Here is a 19,474-nt window from a genome sequence, read left to right as displayed (position 1 = left end):
TACATTAAACAAGGTATATATTCACATCTTGTATAACTTCGTTGGTACAATGTTCTAAAATCAGGGTCTATAAATATTTACTGACTCAAAATAGTCCTTCAACACTCTGTAGTTCTGTGCCGTTGAAACAAAACTGCATCATTTTGCAAAATCTAAAGGACCTAAATGTTACTGGAATTTCACGGAATACATTACTGTTTAGAAGTTTTAGCCTTGCCACCATTACCAGCTGTAATTGTTTTTTAATGACACTGGTAAAGTGTGTAGGACAAGCAGATATGGTCAAAAGTGAATATCAGAACCCATTAAAAGGAATTTAAGCTAAAATTTTACAGATTTCTCCTAAGTCTTTACCTATGTAACATTAATAACCCATAGTCAGCTAATTGTATCAGAAACCTAAGAGACTGTTTTGCAGTCAATCTAATTTCCAGGAACATAAATGAAAACTGATACCAATAAAAGAAAATTCTGGCAACAAGGTAAGAATAGTTTACATCAATGTAATGGGGGGAAAGCCTCAAAGTATATATATTTATCGATTTTCCATGGCTAGTTTTTGAAATAGCTTAAACAAATTGGTAGACCATTACCAAAATCACAAACTAGCATTAGATATACAAAAATACCTGGCAACCCTGGTCTAGAACTGGTTCCAGAGTGTCAAAGGATTTCTGGTTGCTAATAAACTCCATTATACCTCTAATGTCACTTATACGTGACATTCCTAAAACAGCCACACAGGCAGGCCTAGAAGTTTCAGGGAGCCAGTGCTGGCAAACCCAAACTATGACCAAGATACCCTCTCCTTTGGGGGGTAATACCAAACTTTCTGTTCTGGGATCTGCTTGCTTCAACTAAGTTTAAAATGGTGCCTGACTGGAGAGGAAAACGGATAAAGAAAAAACAAATGGAAAATTAATTTTCAAAGTTAAGTTCCTATTTCCAGTAAAGTGTGTCTTAAAAAAAATGTTTTGGGCACTAAACACTCTTAAGAACGGGATCCAGACTCATTCGCATTCTCCGCGGCGTGCGCACTGCGCGGAAAGGATGAATGAATGGAAGACAAGCGTGTGTGATAGGCAGGAGGTCCGGCCGGCAACCAGACCCGCGGCGGCGAGCGGCGGGCCTCGCTCCTCCCCCTTCCCTCCTCCATGACAGCCCAGTCTCCAGCGTGGAGGGGCGAGAACAAAGTGATCCCCCTTCTCCCCACCACCACCCTTCACCCCACTCGGAGAGCTTTCCCGCGAGACACGGGGTTCTCCTCCCCACCCCAAACCTTTCTCGCCTCCCCTGCCGCCAAACCCGCCAACTCTCGGGCGCGCTGGAGTAACATGCGCTCGCCCCGCTCGACTCCCCTCGGCGAGGTCGGAGCTTCCCCGCGCGTGCCACGGCTCCACTCCCGCCCAACCCGCCCTCCCGCAACGCGCGCCCACCGGCTCTCGGCCCACCGGTCTAGCGACGACCCGCGCGCGACCCGCGCCCACGCCCTGAACTGGAGGGAGGGAGGGAGAGAGGGAAAGGCAGCCCGGGTTCCCTCCTCCATCTCATTCCAGGCCGGCACGCCGCCCACCCTCTCCGCGGCTCCCGGCGGCCGCTCGGAGCCAGCCCCGCGCCCTTCTATCCCGAAGACGATCCCCACACACTTATCGCTGGGTCCAGACCACCCTCCACCTGTGGGGGCCACCTCGAGTCTCCGCAGGAGGCGCCACGCCGCCCCTCCCCCACCCTGCCCCCCAGCCCTCGGCCCCCGCCAGAACGTGTGCACTCCACGCCGCCGCCGCCAGCCTCCGGGGCGCCCCCAGTTGCCCGAGGGGAGGTCAGGCCCACGAAGGGGGGGAGGGGGCGGCAAGGGATGGTGTGCGCGCCGGGAACGCCGTCCCGCGGAGTCCCGCAGTCGGAAGGGAGACGGAGCGCGGGGCCCGGTGGGGGTGGGGGCCAAAGGCAACACTCACCGGTTCCACAGTCGCCATCTTAGATCGATCTGATCGCACAACCGCTCCTGAAGGGGGGGCGAGAGGAAAAAAATGAGATTCAAACCGGGTTGGCTGATTAATATCCACGTGACGGACGTGTCCGTTTGGCCTTGGCGGCGCCTGCGCAAGACTGCGGCAGCGTGGGGAACGAGAGGCTTCTGGGAAGTGTAGTCTCTCGCTCTCTTTCGCGCTGTCTTTTTTTTTAAGGGCAAAGAGATTTTTTTTTTTTTTTTAAAAAGGGCTGGTCACGTGGTCGATGGGTAAGGTGCGCGGTTCTCCGCGCGGCGCGCAGCCGCGTGCGGGTGGGTGGTTTCAGTCCTCTGGCCTGGCGCCCGGGTCGCTGCCGTCGCACTCACTGCCAGGCATGCCTGCTGAGCCCTTTGTTGCCCTGTCCGCCCATCTTCCCCGGAAAGTTGGGAACTGCAGGCTCAGCACGCACAATGAAGCTTCATTTGTTTAGTTGAGGTCCTAGTACAAGTTGCCTGTGTGCTTATTTAATTTTCTTTTGACTTCCCACCATTTTCTCTTAGTTTCAAAAAGAGGCGGCGGCGATGGGGCGTCGTCGTGGTTTAAGCAATCGACCCTCCCAGGTCCCCGGGCTCCGCTAACGCGGGTGGTCACTCGCCATCACTGCGAAAGGGGCTGGCGGAACCGCCCACAGTACCCACTTGCCACAGGTTGGGGAAGGGGAGTGCACCCGACAGCTTTTCCAGTCCCAGATCCTGAGATTAAGACCTCAGGGCTAAATCCTGCGTGGAAGTAAAAATTATTTGGAAGTCCTGCCCTCTCGGTTCCACTATTCTGGTTTACAATGTGAACGGAAATAGCCTAAGTCCAGGTGCCAGCCAGGGAAGCCACGCCGGGCCCCGCTGACTCAGCCCTGGACTGGTCGTGGGGAGTCGTTAGGCCGGGTCAACTATGACTCCACGTTGACTCACTCTCCTTAGGCGAGTGACTTAATCACTCAGTGCCTCAGCTTTTTCATTTATGAACCACAGCTGATAATACACTTACCTCACAAGGGTGTGCAGTGGTAATGATTGTAAACCGGCTTTGAAAATGCATCAGACTCTATAAATGCTTCATAATTAGCAACCTCGTGCCTTCCTAAGGATCAGCTACTTCCTGCTGTTTTTTTAAACAATGCTTTAAAGGTTTCTTTTGTTTACTTTGTTTCCTGATCATTTAAGCCCGTGCAGTTTTAATGTTTCAAGGCAATTTTGTTTCCTTGGGGAGGGGGAGGGGTGGAAGTGGAAGAGGGTATAGGGTGGATAAATGGTGACAGAAAAAATGAAATAAAATAAATTGTAAAAGACAATTTTTTTTCTTTATAACTGTAGCTACCCTCAGTAGAAGCTTTAATCTTCAGGAAAATAAGGTTATATTCACTACAATCACTGGCAATTAGTAATTTATCCCCAAGCTGGCATCCTACATTGCCTTCAAGACAGTGTTCTTCTGCACAGTCTGAAAAAGAGAAATCTCGTAGAGCACCACTATAATGTTCTAATGAGAAAGACATATTATTAATATTTTCCATGCTTCTTAGGAATGTTAACACCAAAAATCAGTGTAAGCAGGCTGCCTGTGCCTGCCTGCTTGTAGTGTTACTGATGTCCAGAGCTGTGTCATACCTATTATTGAGTACATAATGGTTGCTTGAGTTGACTAACTCATAATTGAGGCTGTATAAGAACTCAAAACCATTGCCTGTTCATGTTTTGATTTACCTGGATTGTCAGATGTGATTGCTGAAAGCTTTTACCTAGTCTGCTTAGCTCTAGTAGGTTGTGAAGTAGATGGAATTCTAAAAAATTAACCAATAAATGGACTTCAACTTACCGAGACTATCTGTAACTAATAACTACTCACGATTATAGTTACTTAAACTATCCAAAGTAATTATAATTGATCTCAGCGGTATTTTCTGTTAGTTAAAAGTAGTATCTGGTTATCTTCTTGAAGGAGATACCATAAATGTACCATCTTCACGATCCTGCTAGGTAACAGAGCAAAGAATTAAGGAGATTTCAGTACCTATATAGGACTGAAAACCAGTGATTTTCTTAACTTTTTTTAATGATAACCTCCATTTTATTAACTTTCCTCTTGATAAAAAAAACTTCCCACTTTTGTCAACCATCCTTGTACTTTTACAATACTTACATATGCTCCTAGTCTTTATAACTTAATTTCTCTTTTTTGTATTCAATTTGTTACATGTGTTTTATGGCATATTCATGTGTCTGCCTAATATCACCATTAGATTCTACCATGTCAAAGTTTTGTGATTAGAGCCCTGGCCGGTGTTGCTGAGTTGGTTGGAGCATTGTCCCATACAACAAAAGGTGGTGGGTTTGATTCCTAAGATTCTGTCTTGGGAGGCAACTGATTGATGTTTCTCTCTCCCTCTCTCACCCTTCCTCTCTCTAAAACCAATAAAATAAAACAAAATAATTTTTTTAAGATTTGTGATTAGATTTTTATCTATGTGTATATGCGGTTGTTTTGGTTTTGCAAATCTGAAATATACACAGCAGAAATTTTATACTTTTTTCTCTATTATTCCACAAAAAATTACATTTCTTACCTTACTGCCATCTTTGTGCTTAGAGAGTAATAGAAAGACATATGAAATAGGATAGGGTATTAAAATGCTATTCTACTTGATCACATTATCTAGTTTAATACACAACTAGTTATAGCTCAACACCATATCATGGGAACTATTATTTATAAGCCTGGAATAATTGGTTATCATTTAGCATCTGTAAATAGTCATGACCTTTTCTCTACATAATATAATCAAGCTGGTATATTATTAGTCTTTATAGATTTTACTTATGGTAAAAGACTAAATAATTTGGCATAACACAAGTTGTTCTTAATCATGTATTTAGCTCTTTGTCATTGGAATTTTATTTATGTTTTCTAGATAACAAAAGTCATTGTTTTCTGGGCATTGTTGAACTATGTCATGTTGATTATATCTGTTGTGATCAAGCCCTCAAAAAAATTTTACTGCTGCACTGTCTACAATTTGAAAAAAAACAGTCCTCAAAATTTTAAACATTCTGTTTAGATGCCTTTCTTTGTCTCTAATAAATAATAAGCAATCATTTTCCTTTAAGTGAATAGATTTTTGAGACAGAAGATATGAAAATAATAAATGATCCTTAATATTGAAATGTTGGGTATTAACTTTAGATAATGTAAAGCACCTCTAATTAACATTGATATTGGTGTGATTTTTTTAACCTTGTTCACTCATTTTAAACTTGGATATACTTATACTTTATGCTCTGTTGTTGTTGTTGTTGTCACTTTCTATAGTGATATTTCTCTAGGAAAGACCTAAGATGATGACTTCTAACAGGATAATTTTAAATTATAATTGTGTGATTTGGTACTTAAGAACATGGGCTCTCATGTCAAACTATCTTGGTTATGATCCCAACTGTACCACTTACTATTTGACCATAATAGGCAGTCTCTTTACACCCCATTTTTGTTATGAATTAGATGGGATATTAACAGTAGTTATCTTGTAGGTAAGTGTGAGAAAGAAATGAGCTAATCCATGTAACATGCTTACAATAGTTCTTGTAACATAGTAAGCACTCAGTGTTAACTATAATTCTCATTATATAGTATTATGACATAAATTTCTTATTTAGTATATACATATAGATAACCAACCCCTGCCCGTTATCTTTAAGGATATTCCAAGCTTTCAAAGTAAACTAACATTTATTGATTTCCTATAACATACCAAGTATGTCTCTTTTTAAAATTGTTTTATTATTTTTTAAAATATGATTTTATTGATTTTAGAGAGAGAAGGTGAGAGAAGCATCAATGCATTGCCTACTGCACACACCCTAACCAAGGATCAAACCTGCAACCTGGGCATATGCCCTGACTAGGAATCAAACCGGTGACCTTTTGGTGCACTGGACAAAGTTCAACCAACTGAGCCATACCGACCAGGGCTCCCAGTATTTTTCATATCGATTACTTCATTTGACCTTGATAACAATTATGTGAATTAAACATTATCATCCCCATTTTATTTTATTTTTTTATATTTTTTTATTGATTTCAGAGAGGAAGGGAGAGAGATAGAGGCATAATGATGAGAGAGAACCATTGATTGGCTGCCTCCTGCACGTCCCCTACTGAGGGGGATCGAGCCCGAAACCTGGGCATGTGCCCTTGGCCGGAATGGAATCTGGGACCCTTTAGTCCACAGGCCAACGCTCTATCCACTGAGCCAAACCAGCTAGGGTTATCATCCCCATTTTATAAAGAAACAGACTCAGTAAAGTTAGGGGACCCATGCAAGTCCACACAGCCAGTGGTAAGCTGGAATCCAAACCCAATTCTCTTGACTCCAAGATTCAAGCATACCATAGCTGCTTTCCTCTGATAGGTTCTCCCCAATGCCTTTCTCTTCAAAGGACTTCTAATACCAAGTTCATTTACAGAACTGAGAAACCATTCAAGAAGTACTAAGTTAATCATGGGAAATGTGTAATTGCTGAAGGCTATTTAAAGGACATGGGAAGCCCAGGCACTTCCTTCCTGGACTCTAAGATCTGCTTGGCATCCTAAGTCATAGAAATATAAATAGTTCAGTACCCATACAAAGGCATGTGACTAAGAACCTAAAGGATGCAGCTAACAAGTACTCATTCACCTAATGAATGAGCCAGTCACATAGTTCTTTCCTCCTTTCCTTTTGCTCTCTGTTCCAATGCCATCTCCTGAGGGAAACCTTCCTTGACCACCCTATCTAAATTAGCATGCCCATTACTCTTTATCCCATTATTTTTCTTCAGGCCACTTCATAACCCTAGCTCTAAACCCAACATTATTTAATTAATTGTCTGTGTCTCCACTAGTAAAATAGTACCTTCTTGATGACTTGTAGGTAGATTGCTAAGAAATATTGGGGGGAAATCAAAATCTAATTTTAAAAGCTGCACAAAAGTCTGGCCTCAAGACTAATAATGTAAGTAATAGGAGAATTACTACATGCAAGGCACCATGTTCATCAGTTCATATGGATTGATAATACCTCATTTTTTCTTCAACATTTTGAGATAGCCCTAACCAGTTTGGCTCAGTGTGTCAGCCTGCAGACCCAAGAGTCCTGGGTTTGATTCTGGTCAAGAGCATGTACCTTGGTTGCAGGCTCCTCCCCAGCCCAGGCCCTGGTCAGGGCTCTTGCAGGAGTCAACCAACGATGTTTCTCTCACATCGATGTTTCTCTCTGTTTTTCCCTTTCTCTTCCATTCTCTCTAAAAATCAATGGAAAAATATCCTTGGGTGAGGATTTAAAAAAAAAAATTCTGAGATAGGTAAGGAAACTGAGGTTAAAATACTTTCCCAAGAAAACAGTTCTGTCTTCAGGGCTCTTTTTTGTTTCTTTTGTTTTGTTTCTCTTGCTTTGTTTTGTTTTGTTTTTGTTTGTTTGTTTTTGTCTTCAAGGCTCTTAACATTATATCATATTGACTAGATTGTAATTGGACTGCCTTATCAGCAAGATTATTGTCTGAAATAATGAGAAAGAATTACTCTACAAAGAGTATGTGAAAAATTCATGTAAGTAGTATATTGGGTCAACAATAAGGTACTTTTCCCAAAATGAATTTAATTTACCTTTTAAAATTGAAATTTGGAAAAAATTAAAATGTATGGGACAAGATAAATAGTCTTTAGAAATAACCCCCAAGATTGTAAACACCCAAAATTCAGAGGTTTGGATGGAACTCCAGAGAGACACACTGGATTTTCATTGCTACACACTTAAGTAAGGGCTTGCATTAAACTTGTCTAAAGAAAGAAATGTATTCATGGATAAGAGTTGGCCTGCTTGCCATTTATAAAAGAGAAATGTAGAATGACAGTATTTAATGATCCATCTCTAGCATTTTCCAGGGACAAGGTACCCTGGCACAAAAATGTGGCTCTCTGGTCTATTGGCCCTTATTGGGAACTAGAGGCCAGTGGGGTCCCTTGGCCTGGCCTGCGGGGATCAGGCCAAAACCAGCTCTCTGACATCCCTCCGAGGGGTCCTGGATTGCAAGAGGGTGCAGGCCAGGCCAAGGGACCTCACTGGTGCATGAATCCGTGCACTGGGCCTCTAGTATACATATAAGATCTTTCATTAATCTCTTCCCACCCTCCCCCCTCTCCCCTTCCCTCTGAGATTCATCAGTCTGTTCCATGTTTCCATGCCTGTGCATTGAGCATCTGCCCCCTAGTGGTCAGTGTGCATCATAACTACCGGTCAAACAGTCATTTAGGCTTTTATATGCAGTATATAGACCAGAGGACCGTTGCACAAAATTTGTGCATGGGAGGGGGGTTCCCCTCAGCCCAGTCTGCATCCTTTCCAATCTGGGACCCCTCAGGGGATATCTGACTGCCAGTTTAGGCCCAATCCTGAGGATCGGGCCTAAACCGGCAGTTGGACATCCCTCTCACAATCCAGGACCATTGGCTCCTAACTGCTCATCTGCCTGCCTGCCTGATTGCCCCTAACTGCCCCCCCCCCCCCGCTGGCCTGGTCACCCCCAACTGCCCCCCATGCTGGCCTGGTCGCCCCCAGCTGCCCCCTCCCACCCCCCCTCCAGCCTGGTCGCCCCTCACTAACCCTCTTGCTGGCCTTGTCACCCCACGCAACCTGTTCAGTCGTCTGTTCGGTTGCGATGGTCGCTTAGGCTTTTATATATATAGATGGCTAATTCACCTTGTTTTGATTCCAATTTCACCAAGCAACCATATGATAAACATACCTTCTTGTATTGATTTGTAATGTAGGGCTGATATGGAAACATGAATATCCAGACCATAATAGTTATATTGCTCAGATTCTATGTTTTTTAATGGCACTAAGTTTTTTAGTTGTTATAATTGTGCTCTGTGAGTTTGACTAAGTGAAAGCTACCCCTGTGGACTAGATTTTCTGTGTTCTAGGATTGTGATGATGCTCTGGGGAAATGGCAATCTATAGGAATTGTCTGGGTGGCTAATCTGCCTTTCCCATGACTTATCATGTGCTTTTCTATCACTCCAGCTGCATCTTTGGAGACCTGTGAATTGGGAATTTCTTGTTTACCTGCCTCTAAATTCTTATTTTAATTTTAGAGTTTGAGAGATACCAATCCTCATTTAGGACATTGCTTAAAAACATGGGATGCACTAAAAATTCTCAGATAGGGTTCTATGTGTTTCAAGTAGCTAATGGAAAAACCATAATTATTGTTTTATAAAAGTAAATGATAAAATAATAGTAATAATACTTCAAGAGAGCCATTCTATCTTTTGAAAAAAGGAGAAATCTCACCCTACCCGGATTGGCTCAGTGGGTAGAGCATCGGCCTGCATACCAAAGGGTCCCAGGTTCAATTCAAGGGCACGTACCTTGGTTCAGGCTCCTCCCCAACCCGGGCCCTGGTCAGGGCATGTTCAGGAGGCAACCAATCAATGTTTCACTCACATTTATATTTCTTTCTCTCTTTCCCTCTCTCTTCCATTCTCTCTAAAAATCAAAGGAAAAATATCCTTGGGTGAGGATTTAAAAAAAAAAAAGGAGAAATCTCTATTAAAGACTTGGAGAATTTTTGACAGCTCTATGGATACATTTAGTAAAAACGGATCAACAGCATTCAAAGCTACGAAATGAAAAATTAGGAAGCAACGGTTTAAACTTTATCATATCAGTAGGTGAGATTAGAGATAACCAACTTTTAAGAAGGGATACATCAACTATACCACAATAAAGCTGTGTGTGTGTGTGTGTGTGTGTGTGTGTGTGTGTTTCTATTTATAATAAAGCTGGGTTTTTTTTAAAAAAAAAAAAAGATGACAAAGGGAATGTTAAATACTGGAAATTAATGCTATTTTCTGAAATTTCCTAGGATATAAAGGTATTTAAACTACTCACAAAGAAATTTGGATATATGTTGTTGTTTTAAGAGATTACATCAGATATCTGATAGAAGACAAGAATACTTAAAAGCCTGGTGCTGCTCTAATTAAAAAAAAAATACACCTATACCCAGAGATGAATTTGTTTTATAATTGCTTTACTTTTAAACTTCGAACTGGATGTTAGTATAAGATTTCACTTTGGGGATAGGACAACAGATTAAATTGAATTTGAATTAAACTTTTATTTTTCAAAATGGCTAAGGAAACTTGTATCACAATTGAAATTTTAAAATTTATTTCATTATTCTTATCATTAATTTACTTTCTTCCTGTTGGTGATTTTTTTAATGTATTTAATCTTATGTAATGGTTTCATTTTAAACACAAAATAACAAACATTAAAGAAAATGTGGAGGGTTTTTTTTAAAGATAAAACTCTCCTACTACTCTAATATATCCACATGCCAACAATTTTGCTTTTATAATTATAGGGCACATTAAATTTTGAACTCTGCATATTTTCATATATCTTATTGCAAATATTTTGGACATTGGCTATAGACTGGATGACAATTTTTAAACATTTAGTTTTGAAAAGTTTATCAATCTTACAGAATAATTGCAATAGTAACTCCCACAAAACCTAAAATGAAACAACCATGTTGCCTTGTCTCTCTCAATCTCTCATTATGTCTGAGCCATTTGAGAGCAAGTTGCAGACATAATGAACTGTAAATACTTCAGCATGCTCCTCTTAAATATGAAGGCATTTTCTTAGACCTATAATATAGTTAATGAAATCAGGAAATGTAATACTGATTCAAAATATAATCACATAACCAATATTCACATTTTTTCCAATTGTTCCAATAATTACTTTTATATAATTTTCCAATTCAAGATTCTGCATTTTATTAGATGTTATGTCTCTTTAATTTCTTTTAATTTGGAACAATTCTTTAGGTTTTCTTTGTTTTTTGAGACATTGACATTCTGAGGAGTGAGTAAAGGACAGCTGTTGTGAAGAATATCCTTTAATTTGGCTTATCTGATTCCTTTCTTGTGTCAGTTTAAAATTCAGTGCTGATAAGGTTATTGTGACTTTGTTATGTTGATACAACACTTTTGGATTTGCGAATTTGGGGCAGAAATTACTACATAAGTAATATTGTGACCTTCCTAGTGCATCACATCAACATTGATAGCATTAATGGTTTTAGAATATTCCAGGCCAATGGGGCCTGTCTCTCAGAATTATGGAAATAGTTAATAGGACATGGAGTTTTCAGGTGCAAAATAGACGGGCAGTCAACAAGGGTACTACTCTTAGATTGGTACCATCAATGGTGAATAATGAGGGTGAAGGCAGTTGTACAAATAAAACGTAACAATCTTTGCCCAATTTCTAGACCCAAGGCAGTTTTCAGACCCCAGGGTGCCTAGGAGAAAGGAACTATGGACAGGAATGGAGAAATAATTTCCTCAGGCCTTCCCCGAATGGATAAATAGCCACTTATTTGGGTAATTGTCACTTTGGAAAAAGGAATAACCAAACATTTGAAATGTTTGGACTCAGATATGACTTTACACTGATACCGAAAGCCCTGAAGCATCATCCTGGTTCCCCTTTTAGAATGAGGACATGTGGTGTTCAGGTAAAGGTGATCAGGGTCTAGTTCACAGTGAATCCACTGTGCCCACAAACCCACACAATGGTCCCTTTACCATTCACCAAATGTGTAACCAGAACAGATATATTGACTAATAGTTGGGACCTTGACTTCTGGGAGAAGAGTTACCATAGTGGGCAAGGTCAAGTAAAAACCTCTGAAAGGAAGGGAGAGAGAGGAAGGGAGAAAGAGACAGAAACATCAATTTGTTGTTCTACCTATTTATGCATTCATTGGTTGATTCTTGTATGTCCTCTGACTGGGGATCAAACCTGCAACCTTTGTGTATCAGGACGACATTCTAACCATCTGAACTACCCGACCAGGGCCTTAAAGAAATATCTTAAAAATATGTATCAGCATTTGAATTGACCTGGAGAAGTTTATGATTAAATTATAATTGTGATCACATTGGAAAAGGTATAATGTTATAATTTTTTATAAAACCCTCAGTACATATATTAAGCTGAATATGTAAATCAAAGAGTGAAAAATACTAAGTTGCAATGTGACACATCTGGCAATTCATATGTCCTGATCTAAAGGATTATTATTGCTATTTGGGATGATTCAGTTTGAGAATGTGGCTGAATATTATATTTATTTTTTATTTTATTTATTTTTATTTTATTTTTTAATGTAATTTATTGATTTCAAAGAGGGAGGGAGAGGGAGAGAGAGACAGAAACATCAGTGATGACAGAGAATCATCTACCAGCTGCCTCCTGCATGCCCTCCACTGGATATTGAGCCAGTGACCCGGGCATGTGTCCTGACCCAGAATTGAACGGTGATCTCTTTGTTCCCAGGTCGACACTCAACCGCTGAGCCACACCCGTCTGAGCTGAATGTTATATTTAGATGGAAAGCTTACTCATTTCCATATTTGGAAATGCTAAAATCCTAAAATTATACTTTATATGTTATAAAGTTCCTGCTATTTTTGCTTGGGTTGAGAACAGGTAAAAATCCAGCATTCGAACAAACTGGACCTACAGTCTCCAATCCCCACCACTAAGTTCTAGCCCTGGGCTGCTAGGGCAAGAATTTCCCCACTAAGTGACATTTTGTGTCTGTATTAGTCAGGGTTCTCCAGAGGAACAGAAACAATAATATATATATTAAGCTATAAATATAGATATAGATGATGTAGATGTAGATATAGATATAGATATGACTCACAGGAATTGGCTCACGCAATTATAAAGGCCAAGAAGACCCACAATCTGTCATTTGTAAGCAGAGAACCAGGAAAGCCAGTGGTATAATTCAGTATGAGTTCAAAGTTTCGAGAATCAGAGGGCCAGTGGTGCAAGTCCCAGTGCCAGTTCTAAGACTCAAGAATCAGGAGGCTGATAGAATAAATCCAGGACCTAGTACAAAGGCCAAAACTGGGAACACTGATGTCCTAAGGCAGAAAAAAAAATGGATGTTCCAGTTCCAGTAAAGAGCAAATTCACCCTTTCTCCATCTTTGTTTTATTTAGGCCCTCAACTGATTGAGTGATGCCCACCCACTTTAGTGAGGGTGATCTTATTCCATCTACCATTCAAATGCTAATCTCTTCCAGAAATACCTTCACAGACACACCTGAAATACAAGTTTTGAGGATTGTACTAGTGGAAGAAAAAGTTCAGAACAGCCTGTGTTATCAGAATGACATACCTCAAAATGTTATGTTATCACCCAAAGTAATGTTTCATAGATGAGAGGAATGAAATGGGAGTTTGTTTCCTTAAACTTAAACAGGAGGCACACACCTTTCTTCCCTCTCAGGCATGCATCTCCTAAACTCTAAGGGGTCCCGGGAGACTTGCAACCAGGGGAGCCATGGGCAATGGCAGCTCGTTCTGGGCTAACCCCCTGAACCTGTCTCCAAGGCCCCTTTTCTCTGACTTTCCAATGAGCCCAAGCAGCCACACCTCAGCTCATTTCCCATAACATTTCTAGAGAGCCAAAGCAGCTCTTCCTTGTTTCAGCTTTAATAAACATACTCTCAAAATAAAGTAAAACGAAATTTTTAGGAAACTAAAGAGGACATGTTATTTAGGAACCTCGTATAAGCAAAAAGAGGGGAGTTATCTGTAAGTCTGTTTTAATTGAAAGAACTTGGAAAAGACAAGAATGCAACCTAGGTCTCAGGAGCAGGGAACTTGAATGACTTCAAAACTTCCTCTGTCTCTTATTGTGCTCTCCATGTCTGCTTCGTTCTCTCATGCAAACTGGCTTTCTCCAAATTGTAGGAAACATGACTGCCAAAGACTCTAAGTCTCACCAGTATCTACAGTGTTTCCCACCATAAAGGTACTGACTCCCATGGTCCTATGCTAAAGTAATCTCAAGGAAGGAAGAGTTCTAAGTCAGTGGTCAATGCCTGGACCCATCAAGGAAGTCTAGCAGGGGTGGGGTGTTATGATTAGCCTAACTTGGGTTATATGCTTAGTCTTGGACCAGCCAACTCTGCCAAGGGGCGGGGTAGCATGTGTAACAATGTAATTGCTTCTGTGTGAGTCCGAAAGTTGGAGAAAAGGAAAGAAGAGCAGGTTCCAGAAAGGGGGTAGGAGTGATGTACTGCCAAGAAAGGAGTGTTTAACCTGGCTGGTGTGGCTCAGTGGTTGAGCATCGACCCATGAACCAAGAGGTCACTGGTTCTATTCCTGGTCGTGAGGCACATGCCTGGGTTGCAGGCTTAATCTCCAGTAGGGAGCGTGCAGGAGGCAGCTGATCAATGATGTTTCTCTCTCATCGATGTTTCTATCTCTCTATCCCTCTCCCTTCCTCTCTCTCTAAAAAAATCAATAAAAACATGTTAAAAAGAAAAGAAAAAGAAAGGAGTGTTTCATATAGAAGAAAACCCAGGATAAGAGCTTAAGGTCATATACAGATGAGTAGTTAATCAGATTAACCAGCCTAGACATAAGATGAATAAGTTCTAACAACAATAGACTAAAAACTAAAGCATATTTTGAAAGAACAGTAATATGAAAGTATCCAGAAGGATGCATATCAATGTGTTAGCAATGATACTCTCTGGAGAGTGTGCAGGAGGAAGGGACCATGGGGAGACTTGCACTCTTTACACTACAACAGTGTTTGAAATTGTTACGAATAGATGTACATTTGTAGTATGTCAAAGCTGGTGAAGAGGTAGCAAAGAAGAATAGAAGACCCAAGCCTCCTTTAAGTCTTTTAAACAATAGAAGTAGGGGAGTATTATATATTGGGAAACTAACAGAGGTGCCCTGTGTGATGAAACACACACCAGAATCTATAGAATGTAACAGTCTTCGATTCTGTAGATTTGAAGAGAAAATAGCTCTGGCAGAAGAACACAGTAAGTCCTCACTTACCATCATCATAGGTTCTTGGAAACTGTGACTTTAAGCAAAACGATGTATAACAAAGCCAATTTAAACATAGGCTGATTTATAAATAAGAGTTAAGTTCCTTCCACATATTTCTGGTCATAAAGACATCACTAAACTTCTAAATAAAGACCCAAAACACTTCTAATATTAAACATTGAAGTAAATGTGAGCTACACATACGTTTAAGAAAGGTGAATAAAAGCAAACAAAATAATATTTTCCAACCCACTTCAGGGTTGAGGGTGGCCAGACTCTCTCCAGGCAGTTCAGGGCACAAGGTAAGACCCACCCTGGACAGGAGGCCCTTCTATCCAGGATCACTTACATGTTTAACCAGCCTAGACATAAGATGTCACACCCACACTCATCAGACTGGTACAATTGAGACACACCAATTCACCTCATGTGCACATCTTTGGGATGGGGGAGGAAATTGGAGTCCCTGGATAAAACCATGCAGACATAGGGAGAACATGTCAACTCCACACTGACAGTGGCCCCCACCAGGAATCAATTTTCCCCCTCATCAAAGTTATAACAAAACTACATTGACTGAACCAACATTACTCAAGTACCTGCTATATCTGAAAGAGAACACCCAAGCTGATGAAATTAGTAAGGCACTGATCTAAGGTTACAAAGTGCATTGGCATCTAGCTAGATAAGAGAGAAAAATAAGTGATTAGAGAAATCTGAGGCAAGAAAAAGTTGGCTAGGGATAGTTCAAATATCTTTGAGGCCTAGATTGTTGAGATAGGCCTGTAACCAACAATCTACACTAATAAAAGAGAAACATGCAAATTATCGTCACTCTGCTACACTACCAGCCAATCAGAGTGAATATGCAAATTAACCTGAAAACATGGCGGCAGCCCCGCCCCCCACTGCTCCAGGCCTGTGGGGGTCAGAGAAGTCGGGCCCCAGTGCCTGAGGCTGGCTGCAGCCGGGGAGATGAAGAAGTCGCCTGCCCCATGATCCCAGGCTGCAGCCAATAGCAAAAGCCTCACATCCACCTACCCCACGTCCTGGGGGAGACAGAGAAACCAGGCCCCAGCGCCTGAGGCTGGGTGTGGCCTGGGAGATGAAGAAGCCGCCTGCCCTATGATCCCAGGTGGCAGCCAGCCAGAGAAGTCGCCCACACTGCATCCCAGGGAACACGGAGAAGCTGTCCGCCTGCGGTCCAAGCGCCAACACCTGCGGCTGGCTACAGCCTGGTAGATGGAGAAGCCGCCCACCCCGCAGTCCTGGACACCAGCACCTGCGGCTGGCTGTGGCCCGGGAGACAAAGAAGCCACCCACTCCGTTGTCCCGGGTGCCAGCATTTGCAGCTGCAGCCCAGGTGAAGCCACCTGCCCACCATCCCCTGTGGCTGCAGCCGGCCTGGGCGCCTATGGCTGACCAAAGGGAGAGAAGCCCGGATCCCAGGTGCCTGAGGTTGGCTGGAGGAGGGAATCCTGGGTCCCAGATGCAGGGCCAAGGCAGAGGTGGTTAGGTGCAATCAAGCCAGCAGGGGAGCAGTTAGGGACAATCAGGCTGGCAGGCAGAAGAAATTAGGGGCAATCAGGCAGGCAGGCGAGAGGTTAGGAGCCAGCAGTTCTGGATTGTGAGAGGGATGTCCGACTGCCGGTTATTCCCTGAGGGGTCCCAGATTGGAGAGGGTGCAGGCCTGGCTGAGGGACACCCTCCCCTACCCCCCGTGCACGAATTTCGTGCACCGGGCCACTAGTCTATATATATAAAACCCTAGCCCTAACTGGTTTGGCTCAGTAGATAGAGTGTCGGCCTGTGGACTGAAGGGTCCCAGGTTTGATTCCAGTCAAGGGCATGTACCTTGGTTGCAGGCACATCCCCGGTAGAGGGTGTGCATGAGGCAGCTGATCGATGTTTTTCTCTCATTGATGTTTCTAACTTTCTATCCCTCTCCCTTCCTCTCTGTAAAAAATCAATAAAATATATTTTTAAAAAACCTTATATGCAAATAGACCCAACGGCGGAACAACCGGACAACTGATTGCTATGACATGCACTGACCACAAGGGGTGCACACAGAACATGACGGGCATCGGCAGCAACAGCAGAGTGTGGAACATGGACGGCGTCAGCCGTGGTGGGATGGTGGAGCAGGTGAATGGGGGGTGCCAGACCAAGGCGGGGCACTGGTCACTGTCATCAGGGCAAGCCTCTGGTTGTTACTGAAAATTCTTTGTTCCCATGCACTGCGGTCCTGTCTGGTGCTCGCACCTGCTGCCAGCGCCGGCCCCACTCACACCTACTGCTGGCACCTGGTGCCAGCCCCAATCGCTCAGCGCCGTCAGCAGGTGAAAGCAGCAGCTGCTGGCCCTGATCACCCCTCAGGGCTTCTCCACCTTTCCCTGCTCCTGAGGGGCGATCAGGGCAGAAGCCGCCGCTCACACCCACTGACAGCGCCAGCCCTGCTCGCACCCACTGATGGCACAAAGCGATTAGGGCGGCGCTGTTAGTGGGTGTGAGCGGGGCCGGCGCCATCAGTGCATGGGAGCAGCGGTAGTGGGAGCAGGGCTGCTGGCAGAGAGGGGACAGGGGGCCATGGCGGGAGGGGTCGGGTGGGGGTGCGGAGAATGGGCCAAGACCGGCCCCTGTGCCCACTGCAGCCTTGCAGCCACAGTTCCCTTCAAGGTGCACTGGGCCCCTAGTCCTATATAATACAAGGGCCCCTAGTCCTATATAAATCAAACGAACAGAGGAACAACCAGTCGCTATGATACGCACTGACCACCAGGGGGCAGACACTCAATGCAGGAGCTGTCCCCTGGTGGTCAGTGCACTCCCACAGGGGGAGCACTGCTCAGCCAGAAGCCGGGCTCACAGCTGGCAAGCACAGCAGCAGTGGTGGGAGCTTCTCCTGCCTCTGTGGCAGCGCTGAGGATATCTGACTGCCAGCTTAGGGCCTAAGCCTGCAGTCGACATCCCCTGAGGGCTCCTGGACTGTGAGAGGGTGCAGGCCAGGCTGAGGGACCCTGCACCCCCCTCAAGTGCATGATTTAGTGCACCAGGCCTCTAGTTTAAAAAATAATAAAAATGGGATGAGGGTAAACTTAGGTGATTCAAGGAAATAAAAGCTAAGCATGAGTGATAAGCTTGCTTCCTCAGTGAGAACAGAATGAGGATGTGTAATGTTTCCTGGTTAGGCAGAGTTTGACATTTGTTTTCTTTTTTTATTTTCTTTCTTTTTATTGTTGACTTTATTACAGATAACCCTGTTCCCCTCTCCCCCTCTGCCCACTTCCAAGCAGTCCCTCTCCCCCTTCCCTCTGGCACTGTTGTCTGTGCCTATGGGTTATACATATATATTTTTTGGCTAATTCTTCATCTTCTTTCATCCAGTCTCCATCTCCTCCCTCCCCTCTGACAGTTGTCAGTTGCTTGTAAATATATCTCTACTAGTGGCCCGGTGCACGAAATTCATGCACGGGGAGGGGGGTGTCCGACATCTCTCTCACAATCTGGGACTGCTGGCTCCTAACCACTCACCTGCCTGTCTGCCTGATCGCTCCTAACCACTCTGCCTGCTGGCCTGATTGCCCCCAACTGTCTCCCCTTGCTGTCCTGCTTGCCCTCAACTGCCACCCCTGCCAGCCTACTCGCCCCCAACTGCCCAACCCCCTGCCAGACTGATCACCACCAACTGCCCCCTGCCACTGGCCTGATCGCCCCTAACCACCTCTGCCTCAGCCCCGCCACCATGGCTTTGTCTGGAAGGTCTCCCAGTCTAATTAGCATATTATCCTTTTATTAGTATAGATATATTTTTGTTTTGTTTTTAAATTATTATTGACAGTTTATAGATATCCTCCATTTTCCCTTCCTTTGCCTCCCTCCACCCAGCTCCTGCCCCACCCCAGGCCTTCCCCACACTATTGTCTGTGTCCATGGGCTATGCGTATATACATATATGTTCTTTGGTTAATCTTTTCTCATCCCCTCTATCCTTCTCCTCTCAGATCTGCCATTCTGTTCCATGCATCAATGTCTCTGGACCTATTTTGTTCATTAGATTCCACATATAAGTGATATCATGTGATATCTGTCTTTCTCTAACTGGCTTATTTCACTTAGTATAATAATCTCCAGGTCCAGTAATGCTGTCGCAAAGGGTAAAAGATCCTTCTTTTTTTTAAAAATATATTTTATTGATATTTTACAGAGAGGAAAGGAGAGGGATAGAGAGCTAGAAACATCGATGAGAGAGAAACATCGATCAGCTGCCTCCTGCACACCTCCCACTGGGGATGTGCCCACAACCAAGGTACGTGCCCTTGACCGGAATCGAACCCGGGACCCTTCAGTCCGCAGGCCGACGCTCTATCCACTGAGCCAAACCGGTTTCGGCAAAGATCCTTCTTTTTTATGGCCACATAGTATTCTATGGTGTAAATGTACCACAGCTTTTTTTATCTACTCATCTACTGATGGGCACTTGGGCTGTGTACAGATCTAATCTATTCTAAATAATGCTGCTATGAACATGGGGGGGGGGGGC

General features: G+C 43.4%; 1 protein-coding gene across 2 annotated transcripts in view; it reads right to left on the bottom strand.

Annotated features, from left to right (window-relative positions):
* The window catches only part of EIF4E (eukaryotic translation initiation factor 4E), a 51,079-nt gene extending 49,036 nt beyond the window's left edge, over window positions 1–2,043 (bottom strand). Inside the window, exon 1 of one of the 2 annotated variants that reach the window (XM_080657771.1) lies at window positions 1,956–2,043. In XM_080657771.1, coding sequence (XP_080513897.1) covers window positions 1,956–1,973 — 18 coding nt within the window. In that variant the 5' untranslated portion in view covers window positions 1,974–2,043. The remainder of the gene's footprint in view (window positions 1–1,955) is intronic. The other variant, XM_080657772.1, reaches the window with a different exon arrangement.
* Window positions 2,044–19,474: the final 17,431 nt, after the last annotated feature.

The sequence above is a fragment of the Plecotus auritus genome, assembly GCF_963455305.1.
Source record: "Plecotus auritus genome assembly, chromosome: 1".
NCBI classification, from domain to species: domain Eukaryota; kingdom Metazoa; phylum Chordata; class Mammalia; order Chiroptera; family Vespertilionidae; genus Plecotus; species Plecotus auritus.
The sequence above is the reverse complement of the archived record's forward strand: the minus strand, read 5'-3'. Positions and strand labels throughout refer to the sequence as shown.